The sequence below is a fragment of the Rhinoraja longicauda genome, chromosome 24 (assembly GCF_053455715.1).
Source record: "Rhinoraja longicauda isolate Sanriku21f chromosome 24, sRhiLon1.1, whole genome shotgun sequence".
In the NCBI taxonomy this organism is placed as follows: domain Eukaryota; kingdom Metazoa; phylum Chordata; class Chondrichthyes; order Rajiformes; family Arhynchobatidae; genus Rhinoraja; species Rhinoraja longicauda.
This window is the reverse complement of record NC_135976.1, coordinates 9,601,389-9,616,066: the sequence shown is the minus strand read 5'-3', so window position 1 is coordinate 9,616,066 and position 14,678 is coordinate 9,601,389. Positions and strand designations below refer to the sequence as shown.

The following is a 14,678-nucleotide window of genomic DNA, read 5'->3' as shown; positions in this document are numbered from 1 at the left end:
TTCTTCGTAATCTCTACTCATCTAATTTTAATAATATAATTAGAGAATAAGATGTTCATCAGGTAGTTAATTAGATTGCAATACAAGTGATTTGTGATGACTGCATCTCCAGATTTCCAGTGGCCTTGCAGAATTGCGTTACTTGGCCGACAATTCATCTTGGAATAAGTGTGAGAGATTGCAGGATTTTTGGAAAACTGTGATAATGATATTTTGTGTCTCAACTGCATACCAAAAGTTTCAATGTTTTCCTCTTTTAGGCAGCCATTGTTTTACCTTTTACCAGTACTGGTCAGAAGAAACCTTTTATCTTTTCTTCACCTGGCTAGTAGCCATGTGCCGAAAGATTGTCTGCATCGTCTCATCTCACAGTTGAAGAAAAAGCCGGGTACGGATCTTTGGGCGCAGAAACTAATTGATGTGCTGGAGCAGGACTTGGAAGGCGGATTGTGTTATTCAAAGTCTGATTCGCATTCAAACAGATTTCAGGAGCAATTGAAACATCTCAGTCAAAAGTTGATGGGAAATTCTGAAGTTTGTTCAGATACTGAGAAGAGGTTGGGATGGTACTATAAAAAACAAATTATCAGCAATGATAAATCATCTGAAAGTACCGAAGACAACATAACATTGACGCAGAACTCTAAAAAACGGAAAAATGTAAACAATGCAGCTCTTTTCGAAGATGATGAGCAAAGTATAACAAAGAAAATGAAATTGGACAAAGAAGACGTCTCTTTGGAACCATTTGTTGACAGGGAGATCCAGGATGCAGCTGCAAATGTGGGAAATGTGAAGCCTATCCATACACACGTGCAAAACAAAATGGACACCATTGAAGTAGAACAGAAAGTCCTTCCGAAAACAGAAGAAATAGTTGATCTACCTGAACATATCAAGGTAAGACAAAAATGTGTATGAATGTACATGTTCGACTGAAGACATTAGTCCAGATTTTGCTGAATGGAGTCTGGTGCTTACATTCACTGAGCTTACTTGGTTTGGATCCACAAGGCTGACTTTGCAAGGCAAGAGAATACAGGAGTGCAGCACACTGACTGATTTGCAAACTAAAATTTCCCTGGAAATTCAGAGCTTGTTGGTGGATAAACTTGCTGCCATTTTTTGTGTGTTGAAGTTGGGAACTTTCTGTAAAATTGCAGTCAATTACCAGTGAGATTCGGCTCCTTGGGTTTTGGTTATAATTTGGATGACTGGCTAAATTAATTTGTATGTCTATGAGTATTAATAGAATAGGTGTATTCAATATTGGTAGTAACATTCTGAATTATAAAGGACTGAATGGTTGCTCTTAACAAACTGAAGTTATTCTTATAAGAAAATAACTGCAGATGCTGGTACAAATCGAAGGTATTTATTCACAAAATGCTGGAGTAACTCAGCAGGTGAGGCAGCATCTGAGGAGAGAAGGAATGGGCGACGTTTCGGGTCGAGACCCTTCTTCAGACTGAAGGGTCTCGACCCGAAACATCGCCCATTCCTTCTCTCCTCAGATGCTGCCTGACCTGCTGAGTTACTCCAGCATTTTGTAAATAAATACCTTTGAAGTTATTCTTATGGTGTGCTGTAGTATGGAACAGAATAAGAGTTAGATGAGATGCTGAGATAGAAAGTGGACAAGTAAAACAATTCAGCCTGAGATCCTTCCCCTCCATCTTCTCAGTTTTTTGGTATTGTTTTGGTGCAGTAATTCCACCTTACTCGAAATTTGAGTACAAATTAAACTGATACTTACCGTTGTGGCCAAGAGAGCCTTGGATTGCTAGAGGTCCCATCTTTGACATGAGATACAAGAAGAAACCCAATTTTCTCCATTTATAAGAATATAAATGTTCTGTGGCACTATTCAGAGAAGACAAAGGAGTTTCACGTAATTGTTCGAGCTAATAATTTCGATACTTGAATGTACTCTGAGGAAGTGAGAGATTTCTTGATACTGTCTAATCCTAATCTAATCTGAGTAGCAGAAGTGGCTTTCATTTGGAACATTTTTTCTGACAGCATTCATGTCTTTGCCACTATTTATCCAGTATGTTACAATACCTGTTGCTTCCCTCATCTTCTGCATTCTCCAACCCCAGTATCTCCATCTAACTTCAGGAAATTGGACATTAACCTCTCCTTGGAGTGTGATTCTGATAGCAAGGAATTATAAAAATCGTTAAAGAAAATCGGAAAAAGTTGGAGAAAACAAAAGCAACTAAAAATGTAAAAAAAGACATGTTTCTCTAGATGCTTAAAACAAAAACAAATACATTGCACAAATTGTGTGCATCTATTTGTGAGTGGGAAATTAATACTGAAAATTAAGGAAATTACAGAAATAATTAACTGGCAAATCCTTGGGTCCTGATGGGTTAAAAGAAGTGGCTGTGTTAGACAGTGGATGTGTTAACTGTACTTTTCCAAAATTTCCCTTTACTGTTAAGAAGGTCCCACCAGGTTGGAAAATATGTAAGAATTCAAAAGTGAGATTATGATACGATATGATAGAACTTTATTTATCTCAGGAGGGAAATTGATCTGCCAACAGTCACGATTATGATGATGATATTGTGGTCGTTCATCAGTGATCCAGGACACCAACGGAGCATCCACCTGCATCTTCGTCAGTTTGCTCCCTAGCAGTGCAGGCCCGATGGTTTTAAAAGTACTGGAGAAGTTAAAAAAAAGACTCTCATAATGCTTCCCGGCTTATCCAGGTGAGCATAGGAACAATGGAGCAGGTGGATGATGGCGTCCTCAACCCCCATCTTTGTTAGGTAGGCGAACTGCAGGGGGTTCAGGTAGGGTTCAACCAGGGGGTCGCAGGTGAGTGAGCACCAGCCTCTCCAGGGACTGCATGATGTGTGAAGTCAGCGCCACTGGTCTGTAGTCATTGGAGGAGCTGAGGTGCATCCTCTGGTACAGGAACCAGGCAGGATGTCTTCCACATCACAAGGATCCTCCTCAGGCTCAGGTTGAAGCTATGCTGGAGTACTCCGCACAACTGGCTGGCTCACGCCTTGAGTGCCCTAGGGCTGACTCCATCGGGACCCGTGGCTTTGCCTGGGCGGAGTCTGCTCAGCTCCTGCCGCACCTGCTCAGCCTTGATGGTCAGGCACGACAAAGACAGGGCAAAGGAAGTGGACCAGGGGGGTTGAGGGGGAGAGTCTGTCGGGGAGCAGGGCCATTAACGTATTAACGGAACTAGCCATCAACTTATTGAATGGTGGTACAAATTTGAGGAGTTAAGATGCCCATTCCTAATATAAGTGTTCAATATATAACAGAGGGAAAGCAGACCATGGGAAGTAATGAGTCATTTTCTGATTAGTATTTACTTTTAACTGGGATAGATCAGTATTTGAGCTTCTGTTATTTACAATTTATATTAATCACTTGAATGAAACTACAGAGATAACTCATAACAAGATAGACACAAAAAACTGGAGTAACTAAGCAGGACAGGCAGCATCTCAGGAGAGAAGGAATGGGTAAAGTTTTGGGTCGAGACCCTTCTTCAGACTCTGGTCTTTAAGCGTCTCGACCCGAAACGTCACCCATTCCTTCTCTCCAGAGATGCTGCCTGTCCCGCTGAGTTACTCCAGCTTTTTGGGTCTATCTTCGGTTTAAATCAGCATCTGCTGTTCCTTCCTACATATAACTTACTGGTAAAAGGTCAGAGACTGCAAAGGCCACCAATGTTGGAAGGGAAAATAGAAAAATAAACACTTTTATGATGATAAACTGTGATATGTTGATATATCATATCATATATATACAGCGCAGAAACAGGCCTTTTCGGCCCACCAAGTGCGCGCCGCCCAGCGATCCCCGCACACTAACACTATTAACACTATCCTACACACACTAGGGACAATTTTTACATTCACCCAGCCAATTAACCTACATACCTGTACGTCTTTGGAGTGTGGGAGGAAACCGAAGATCTCGGAGAAAACCCACGCAGGTCACGGGGAGAACGTACAAACTCCTTACAGTACAGCACCCGTAGTCAGGATCGAACCTGAGTCTCCGGCGCTGCATTCGCTGTAAAGCAGCAACTCTACCGCTGCGCCACCGTGCCGCCTATTCCTAAAGATCTGGGTGTTTTTGCTCTCAACCAGTATAACAGGCACAGCAAGCAATTATATTCACGTTTTCATATGAAGATCATTTTAGCCCATTAAGTCTAGACCAGAACATTCCTTATCAGTCGCAGTTTCCCCACTTATTTCCCCAAAACCTAATCTCCCTTATGTGTCAATCAGCTCTTCCCAATCCTCCCAGCCATGCCAAAAACAATGAATCAAAAAAGCCAGTTAATCAACGTCACCTCTTTGGGAGCACATGCAGACGCACCAGAGATCGCCATTGAACCTGAACTGCTGGAGCTGAGAGGCAGCAGCTGTAATACTTGTATCAATCTGCTGACAATTACGAAAGCAAATGTAGCCTTTGCACGTATTCCAATCCATACTTAATTAAATCTTTCTGCAAATATATATGGTACTGTTGAAACTTACTCTGAATAAACGTTGTCTTTTTACCCAAGGAGAGATAGTAGTATTGGCCTTGATGGAGCCCCAGAAAGGTTCATTATACTGATTTCCTCAGTTGGAGAGCTTATCCCACGAAAATAAATCATGTAGTGAGGTTCATGATTCTTCAATGTTGGAAAAAACGAGAACGTGATCTCATTGAAACATTCAAAATGCTTAAAGGGAACATACTGAAGTGGTGTCACCATATGCCTTTAGGAATGAAATGGGAAGAACTGTCTTCATTCAAGATGTTGCGACTCAGGTGCTCTCTACTCAGAGAACGTTGGATGTTCGTCGGCTGATCATTTGCAAGGCAGAGAAAAAATATTGGAAACTAGGGCCACTTATGGATATCTCTAGAAAGGAGGAAGGTGAACTTAAGTTATGAGAAAGATAATGGCAGAACATTTGACTGACCTTGTGAACATGTGCTGATGCTTGCTAACAAATGTTTCACTTATACAGCTATTAATGTAGAAAAAATACACCAGGCCTCTTAACCCCAATCTGTTTCAATAAAGCATACTGGTGCCAATCAGCTCCAAACCTTCTTTCAGAGAACAGTGCAGCACAGGACAGGGCCCTTCGGCCTACATGTCTGTGCCCAACATAATGCTAAGACAAACTCCTATCTGCATGCATCTTAGAACATTTCTAGGTATGAAAAATTGAATTCCGAACAGGAAATTATTATGTAATACCTGAAATAAAGATTGGATTAATCTCCAGCAGTAAGAGGCAGGGGGTAAGTGTATAGTGGGCACCTCGGCCTGAAAACTAACTTGAATAGCACTATTCAAAGGAAGGAGAGATCATTAGGTAGGTTATTTAATGAACCTTTTGCCAATTTGATATTGGCAAGTAAACCTATTTCTTAAACCTGTTGAAAATCTTTGTTTTCCTCCACCAGTCTTCAGTACCCACACTGAGAGATATATTCGAAGCAGATTCTGATGTGAGTATTCTAAGTATCTTTGTACTCAAATTTAAAGCTTTTTGTGCAATAATTTATTCATAATGCATTAAAGAAATGTTCTTTTATTTTCTATTTCATTCATTTTCACCAGTGGTGTTATTCCTCAGTGTAAAGCATGCTCATGTGTAAGAAGGAACTGCAAATGCTGGTTTAAACCGAAGATAGGCACAAAAAGCTGGTGTAACTCAGCGGGACAGAGAAGGAATAGGTAACGTTTCGGGTCGAGACCCTTCTTCAGACATTCTCCTCTGCTAGATTGTGCAGGGTCTGAAGAAGGTTCACAGGATGTGAAAAAATCACCTGTCCATTCTGCCTGATCTGCTGAGTTACTCCAGCACTTTGTGTTTTACTGCTAGATTGGTTTTGGCCAGAAAATACCTTTTGGTTATTTCCTTATTTTGTATAGCTGCAATGGAATAACAGTTTACCCATGGAATCTAAGATTCCTTAACCAATCCAACTTTTTTCAGAGATTGGAATACTTCACTTCAGACTCACCACTAATTATTTTTTTTAAGAGGACAGCATGTTGTTAGACGATTCATAGTTTGATCAAAGTTGCCACAGTAACATTGACAGAACTCCTGGTACACAGTTTGTTCATCAATTGACTATAGTAACTGGAAGAAGCAAACTGCTGGACCAATTCAGTTGGTCAGGCAGCATCTGTGGATGGAACTGAACAAATGACATTTTGGGTCGGGGCCCTTCTTGGGACTGATGGATTAGAGCAGGCACAGCTGGTAGAAAGAGATGGGGCAGGAGCTGGCAAGTGTCGGGTGATTTAAGTAAGGAGGGGTTGATTGGTGGACCATTCAGGTGGGGGTGGAGATAGCAACCAAAGCTGGAGGTGATAGGTGGAGAATACAAGGGGATGCAAATAGTGCAATCTGATAAGGGTGGGGAGTAAAATGTAGAACTGGAGGGAACAGTGCACGGTAGAAGAGAACAGGGGTGGCAGAAAAATGGGGGACCCAGAGTAAGGAGGGGTGAGTGATGCCCATGTGGAGGAGGAGAAAGGAACTGGGTATGTATGTAGGGGCAGTATAGGGGTAAGCTAGGTAGATGAGTAAGAGAGGTGGGACACAAAGTGCTGGAGTGACTCAGCGAGTCAGCATCTCTGTAGAACATGGATAGGTGATGCTGTGTGACAGGACCTTCCTTCAGAGAGGTGGAGGGTTTACCTGAAATTGGAGAATTCAGTTCAACCTCCCTCCAACCAATGGCATGAACATTGAATCCTCCACTTTCAGATCACCCCCCCCCCATTGCAGTGTTGTAACCTTATTGTGTCTGTTCGTGTTTCCACAAGGCTTGTGAGGGGCTGAGGAAGGTAAATAAAACATTATTGCAATAGATTTTCTTTTGGCATGTTTTATAATGGAAAATGCCTTTGTTTACTTTGCATGTTTCAGCAGCTGCATCTACTGCAGTTGTGCAACTGGATTTTGCTTTTGTGTTCATTGCAGCCCAGCTAAAGATTCTTGAAATTAAGTTTCTTGTGTTTAGGATGAGCACAGGCAGAGTACGGGTTGTTTTTGTCCATAAATTGCTATTATTTAAATAGGTGTTTCTCATTTTAGAAGCTGGAAACACCTGAAGAATTAAATATCCTCAATGAATGTGATCCAAACCAGGTAGGAACAGAATATTCTGTTTCCAGTGAATTACATTTCAACTTGCCCATATTATGCAATACTCCAGTTTGCCCATTGTTATTGGGCTAAATCTTCATTGTGTGGACAACTCCTTGTGGTAGCAGCCTCTACTGGCCTCGGTAGCACTGCTGCACCCCAGAGCAATCAGCATGGAGGAAGCTCTGGCCTTTGGGTAGACCTTGTCTGGAGCCTTGTTCTGGAGTGCAGAGGAAGGAAGGAAGACTGAGTCTTGTGAATAACCTATTTCCAATGTGCTGTGACAACCATTCTCTTGCACTGACCCTTTCCATTATACTCCTCACATGATATTGTGTTAAACAGGATGTGTTGCAGATGGATTTTGTGCTCTTAAGAATACTGTATAAAAATTAAGATGAGTCAAAATTTAATTTTCCATTTGGTGTTGCAGTAATAATGATGAATTTGACTATGGAAATATTCTACGTAAACTCAATTAAAGGGCGCAACCTTATACTATCAGTGAACAAACTACAAAGCTGACAGAGCTTTGTTCAACTTTTAGAGCTCTCAAGAACTGGAGAGGGTTACTGTTTGCAGCAGTACACCTTTTGTACAATACCATGTGAGAAAGTTGGCAGAAATATGAAAACTCAAGTAAGTATCCAAAGTGCATGGGCACTTGATGGACTGAGCATATTGCCACAGTATTTGACAAAGTAAAATAGTTCAGGTACCTCTCATTTCTTTTCAGCAGAGTCTGAATGTTTATTGCACAATATTTTTAATAATTGACTGAGGCTTTGCATTCTTGCAGCTGGAGAAGCTCTGTTCATTATTACGGCTGTCCGAGCTCTCAGAGCACCAACTGCCCCTGGCCTGCAACAAAATGATCTCCCTACCATCTGATCTCAGTTACAGCAATGCAACTGTGCTTGCTCGGAATCTCTTCCTGACAAGGGTATGTTTACTTAAGTGGTGAGATTGAAACAATTTTTTTTTATTTCCAACTCTTCCACTATGTAATTACTGATGTGAACATATGGTCTGCTGCCTTTAGCAAACTGGACCCATGGATTTTGTTTTTCAAAATCGACAGAAAAGTTAAATTCTTTGATTCCATCTTCTTCATAGGATTGCAACAGAAGACCTCCCAATAAATTAGCAGATGTATTGTAGATCTTGGGTCATTTCCAAATGAGTCACTTCTTAGAAGTGTAGGGATCCAACAGATGCCTCCTAAAGAAATATTCACCTTGCTCAAAGATAAACACAAAGTGCTTGAGTAGCTGAGCAGGTCAGGCAGCATCTCGGGAGAACAAGGATAGGTGATGTGTCAGGTCGGAGCTCTTCTTCATACTGAAAGTATGGGGGGGGAGGTGGAGAGAGAGCTAGGAGTAATTTTCTCACCTCCAGCTCTTTCCCTCCACCCTACTTTTAATCTGAAGAAGGGTCCAGAACCGAGAAACGTCGCCTATCCGTTTTCTCCAAAGATGCTGCTGCCTGACCTACTGAGTTACTCCAGCACTTTGTGTCTTTCTTTGGTTTAAACCAGCATCTCCAGTTCTATGTTTCTATATTTTTGTTTCACTTTGCTCACACTGGTGCACCTTTTACCTTCTTATGAGACTATAAAAGATTGATGTCCTTGTCTATGCATTAACATAAATTATATATAGCTCTCCCAAAAGTTCATAGAGTGAAGATAGAAATACAGGAATTGGTTGTTTCTAACATATCAAAACAAAAATGCTGGAAGTACAGAGCATGTCAGGCAGCCTCCGTAGAAAGAATAGTTGAATTAACATTTCTGATCAATGTCGGTATAGACAAAACTGGAAAAATAATGCAACAGATTTTAAACAATTACAAGAAGCTGAAAATGGAAGGGAAGGCAAAACCAAAGAACACCGGTGATGGGATGGAAGGCAAGAGAGAGTTGTGGTGCAAGGCAAAATTAGATTGTTATCGGACATACAAAGAAATATACTAGGGGTTTGGAGATGTTGTCTGACAGATGTTGTCTGTTAAAGTGGAAGCTCTGAGCTGTGGTTATTTTCTTAATTGTTGAACCCAGTTGAACCCAGTAAATATATATGGCTGTAAAGTGTCTGTAAAGTGTCTAAATGCATATAGAGGTCCCATACCATGAATTTCTGTTGATGTTCATTAGCGCAAAAAGAAGTTAATCAGCAAGTGGAAGCTACAAATATTGAGCTATATCAAGGAGGAATTGACTGGAGAAGGGAGGCAACCCATGGATTACTTGAAAATTAAAGAACAGAATTATGAGTCGGCCAGCTATAGAGACCTATTTTCTCGTATGAATATGATAAAGACGAAGAATGAAGGAAAAACTGACCATGTTACAATGCCGCAAGCAGTTAGTGAAGTGAGGAATGATGGAATCAGAATAATTGTGCTTATTTTAAAGAAATAGATACTTTTCCTTGCAAGTTTATAGAATCTCATTGAATCCAGAGAACAACATGGAGAGTTGGGGGCACCTATTGTTGTGATCCACAAATGAATTGGTATCGTAGGTATTCATAAGAATGATGTTCTGAGAAAATTAAGAAAGCTGGTAACAAAATTAAAAATAAACAACTTCAAGAATATGAAAAAGAAAATGCTGGAAACCTTCAGCAGTTCAAGTATATCTGTGAAAAAAACCCCAATTCATCTGCATCCGGGACTCTTTATCAGACTGGTAAAGAGAGAAAACAAGTTTGTTGTAGGTAGCAAAGAAGGTGGAAGAAGGAGATAGAACAAAGGAAATGTCTCTGATCAAGTGAAACCAGATGACCTAATGTTGAACTAAAAATAAACTGCTCCTTAATCCTTAATGTGGTCTTTCATTTTATAATTTGGTTGATGAAAAATAAAATTGTATTCAATGATCTGGCATGGAAAATGGTGTCATCTGAACTGATTTGACACAGACTGAGGGAATGGAAAAAAGAACAGGTGGTAGGAAGAGTAGATCCCAAAGATGGAGGTTGTGAAGTCATGGAAACTACTGTAAAATTCTTAAGTGGACCATTTCTCACGAGAGGAGTCTGATGTCGAGTCGAGGAAGAGTTAAATAACAGATGTGTATATTCACAGGTACTCTTACTGACGGAGCCTGCATCACGCTTTCTAACGGCTGCCATCACTTTGTTCTGCAAGAAATATCCACGCCCAACCTGCAGTGCTCTGATTGGGCCGCTCCTTCAGACTCCAGATATAGGTAACCTGTGAGAGAGAAACTGCTCACTAGCAATTAGCAGTGTAGAATGAGAAAAATGTTTCTTACTGGAATCATACTATGGTAAATGCATTTATTGCTTACTCTTGCCACACTTTAACTGAACACTGACATTCACCTTAAATCCTTCTCATTGTGAGGAGACTAACAGCTGTCAGTATTTTTATTTTGTGAAAAACTGTGCATTTGAATCTGAACAGGAGCAGAATGTAGGAATAGCTAGATATAAAATACTTTCTATCCATTTCATTCACCTATCATGATACTGCAATGAAGCTATTGACTATCATAGCAATCTGCCCCTTGTCCAGTCTAGCTCAATAGCCAATAGTCAATTTATTTGTCACATACACATAAATGTGCAGTGAAATGAAAGCTCTATTGTAGATCAGCTATTGAGGTGTGGTGACCTCCCAGTGGTTGAAAGGATTGGGAAGTATAGTTTCTTCCAAGTCTCATGTTACTCAAATTATCCCAAAATGTTATTTTCAAAGAAATCTTTTCACTCGGCTGTCACTGATAAACTTCATTTAGTTTACTATACTTTAGAGATACAATGCGGGACCAGGCCCTTCGGTCCACCGAGTCCACGCCAACCAGCGATCACCCCATACACTATCCTACACACTAGGGACAATTTTACAACTTAGCGAAGCCATTTAACCTACAAACCTGTACGTCTTTGGAGTGTGGGAGGAAACCTGAGCACCCGGAGAAAACCCACGCAGTCACAGGAAGAACGTACAAACTCCGTGCAGACAGCACCCTTAGTCAGGATCTAATCCGGGTGTCTGGTGCTGTAAGGGAGCAACTCTACTGTGCCACTCTAAACTAGGGAAATAATTCAGTAGTCTTTAAATTACATGAGGAAGAACTTTTTCAGTGGTGAAGGTGTGGAATTCTCTGCCTCAGAAGGCAGTGGAGGCCAGTTCGTTGGATGCTTTCAAGAGAGAGTTGGATAGAGCTCTTAAGGATAGCGGAGTGAGGGGGTATGGGGAGAAGGCAGGAACGGGGTGCTGATTGAGAGTGATCAGCCATGATCGCATTGAATGGCGGTGCTGGCTCGAAGGGCTGAATGGCCTACTCCTGCACCTATTGTCTATTGTCTATTTGTTTCTCATTACCAGTGTGAAATCTGTTGAATGCCAGTTTCAAGCTCTGTGTATACCAACTGTTGGCAAAGTTGTCTGTTTTGACAAGTCAAGGGTTAACCTGTTCTGGTTGTTGTTAGTCTCACATTAAATCACTTCAGAAATAACACTTGCATTGTCAGTACAGGTAACAACAAGAGAAACGTTGCACCCATGAGGAATTTTTCTTTCTGTCTGATCCTGTCTCTCAAACAGTCACCTAGCTGAGGTTGAGGCCTTTCATTATGAGCCTTTACTTACTTGCATATTTTCAAGCTGTAAAATTATGATTTTGGTAAATGTTAATGTCATCTGATCCAGAGCTATAAATTTGTATATATTATATTTTATTAAAATAGGCAACAAAGCAATTACATTTTTTTTGCAATATAATTGGAAATCCAATGTTTCTGGATTTTTTTACAGGAAATATTCAAGTTGAGCTGATCTGCAGACTTGTTGAAGACTGCCTTGAACCCGACCATTTAACAGTGACTTTCAGGTTCATTTATTCTATTGTTAATTAAAGTTTACCTCTTATGCCTGTCTTGCATAATTCTCCCCCAACAAAACATATTTTAAAGTAGAGTCATATTTTATATGGTTGCCTCTTTTTTAAGAATCAATGTTTCTCTTCATGCCTGAATGTTTTTGATGTTCCATTAGAACAGGAAATCTAGATAAAGTGGATATGGAGAGGATGCTTCCAGTAATGGGAGAGTCTAGGACCAGAGGGCACAGCCTCAGAATTAAAGGACGTACCTTAGAATGGAGATGAGGAAGAATTTCTTAAGCCAAATGATAGTGAATTTGTAGAATTCATTGCCACAGGTGGCTTTGGAGGCCGTCATTGGGTATTTTTTAAACAGTGATTGATAGGTTCTTGATTAATAAGGGTGTCAACTGTACCAGGGAGAAGGCAGGAGAATGTGATTGGGAAAAATAGATCAGCCGTAATGGAATGGTGGTGTGGACTCGATGGGCCGAATGGCCTAATTCTGTTCCTATGACATGATCTTATGAAATATCTGCCTCGGAGAAGCTCCATAAAAAGAGTTGCACTGCCGTCAAGTTGTGTGGTTATATAGGGCCACTTCAATTTGAAACACATCATGCAAGTTGGCTTAGTGGTGAACATGCCTTACCTGCAGGTCTCTATGATAACAGCAGAAATGATGCATTAAAAATAAAATTGAGCAAGCAAAAGCAAATAAAATTGAGTCAATTCCACTTAAAGACATTCAGACTTTATTTTTCCTTTTACCGTTTTGAAAGGGGGAGAAAAAGTGAAGAATGACTTGTGTAAAACAGATTTAATACCACTGCAGAAGGAATACCTGTTGGTGTGCTATTGGGAGCTTCAGTTCAAATAAGCAAAAATAAATATCAAGTACTTGTCATTGTAGTTAAAATCTGACAATGTGCACTTTAACTGCATGTGATTTTTTCTATCACAAATCTTAAATTGTGGAGTACAGAGGTAAATAAATAAATGATGGATCTTTGCCCCAAACATTATGGAGGGCACTGCATCTCATCTGAAGGTCAGGATTTCAGACTGCAATTCTCAAGTGTATTTCATTATGTGATCATGTCGTTTTGGCTTTAATGTGGAGAAGTACTTGGCATAATTCACATCAACAAAATCTATTATCTTTGTGTTGATTGGCTTCCACAGGAGCAAAGTATTTTTGGATGAGTTCATTTGCTGCCTTTATCCAAACAAGAAAGGTTGTAGGGAATGCAAACCTTATTAACCTGCTGGCACAGGCACAATAATAATGTGGAAAGACATAATGAGTACTGGTGTAGAAAGGGGAAATGAACATTTTAATTGGAACCATCAGTTAGGATTTTATTTTAACTGCAGTGGATATTTCTGCTAATTATTGCAATATACTTGCAGATACGTCCTGTTCGTCACATGGAGTGAAGAAATGCTCTCCGTGGTCCATATATTGCTTGAGAGGAAGGTAATTAATAACTGCAAGTTGGGGACATCATAAAGCACACCAGTAGTTTCACTGAACAAATGTTTACAATGTCCAAACCAAATAATTTACCTAGAAACAATTGGGAGCTCCAACCTGGTTCAGAGTTTATTTGAAATTGTAAAAATACCACCCATTTGTGATTTGAATCAGATTCCTAACTAATTCAAGTGTCAAATGAGTCTTGGGAGAGGTGCCACAGGGTCGTTACAGATTGCCAATGTATCCCATCATGGGAAAAGATGAAGGGAAAGATTACTGAGCAGTATATAACTATCATTTTAGGAAGTGGTCAAGCACTTGCAGGATTGTTCATTTTTTGATGATGCGGGAATTTTGATGTGTGATAAAACCCCTCTCAACCAATGTGTTCCACCCTCAACAACTTCTCCATTGACTCCTCCCACTTCCTCCGTCCAAGGAGTAGCTATGGGCACCCGCGTGGGTCCCATCTGCGCCTGCCTCTTTGTAGGGTATGTTGAACAATCCCTGTTCCAGGCGTACACTGGCCCTATCCCCGAAGTCTATTTCCGTTGCATTGATGAATGCATCGGTGCTACCTCCTGCACCCATGCAGAACTCGTGGACTTCATCCACTTCACCAATTTTCATCCTGCACTCAAATTTACTTGGACTATCTCCGACACCTCCCTCCCCTTTCTTGATCTCAGTGTCCAACACAAGAAATAAGTCATTGACAGACGTCTATTACAAAACCACTGATTCCCACAACTATCTCGACTACACTCTTCCCACCCTGCTTCCTGCAAAGACTCTATCCCATATTCCCAATTCCTCCATCTACTCCGCATCTGTGCCCAAGATGAGGCGTTCCATACTAGGACATCCAAGATGTCCTCATTCTTTAGGGAACCCCTCTCCCATCATAAATTTGGCCCTCACTCGTGTCTCCTTGGTGGGCTGCAGCTCCGCCCTTGCTCCCCCTCCCCCAGTCACAACAGAGACAGAGTCCCCCTAGTCCTTACCTTCCATCCCATCAGCTGTCGCATACAACACATAATCCTCTGAAATTTCTGCCACCTCCAACAAGATCCCACCACTAGCCACATTTTCCCATCTCCACCCCTTTCCACCGTCCACAGAGACCGTTCCCTGGTTAACTCATTCCTTCCCACCCAAACCACCCACTCCCCGGGTACCTTCCCCT

At 40.9% G+C, this 14,678-nt stretch overlaps 1 protein-coding gene across 2 annotated transcripts in view; it reads left to right on the top strand.

Annotated features, from left to right (window-relative positions):
• The window catches only part of fance (FA complementation group E), a 28,951-nt gene that overhangs the window by 8,046 nt on the left and 6,227 nt on the right, over nucleotides 1–14,678 (top strand). For both annotated transcript variants that reach the window (XM_078420638.1, XM_078420637.1), the window contains exons 3-9: nucleotides 261–900; nucleotides 5,458–5,502; nucleotides 7,107–7,160; nucleotides 7,957–8,100; nucleotides 10,248–10,371; nucleotides 11,946–12,021; nucleotides 13,426–13,492. In XM_078420638.1, coding sequence (XP_078276764.1) covers nucleotides 261–900; nucleotides 5,458–5,502; nucleotides 7,107–7,160; nucleotides 7,957–8,100; nucleotides 10,248–10,371; nucleotides 11,946–12,021; nucleotides 13,426–13,492 — 1,150 coding nt within the window. The remainder of the gene's footprint in view (nucleotides 1–260; nucleotides 901–5,457; nucleotides 5,503–7,106; nucleotides 7,161–7,956; nucleotides 8,101–10,247; nucleotides 10,372–11,945; nucleotides 12,022–13,425; nucleotides 13,493–14,678) is intronic.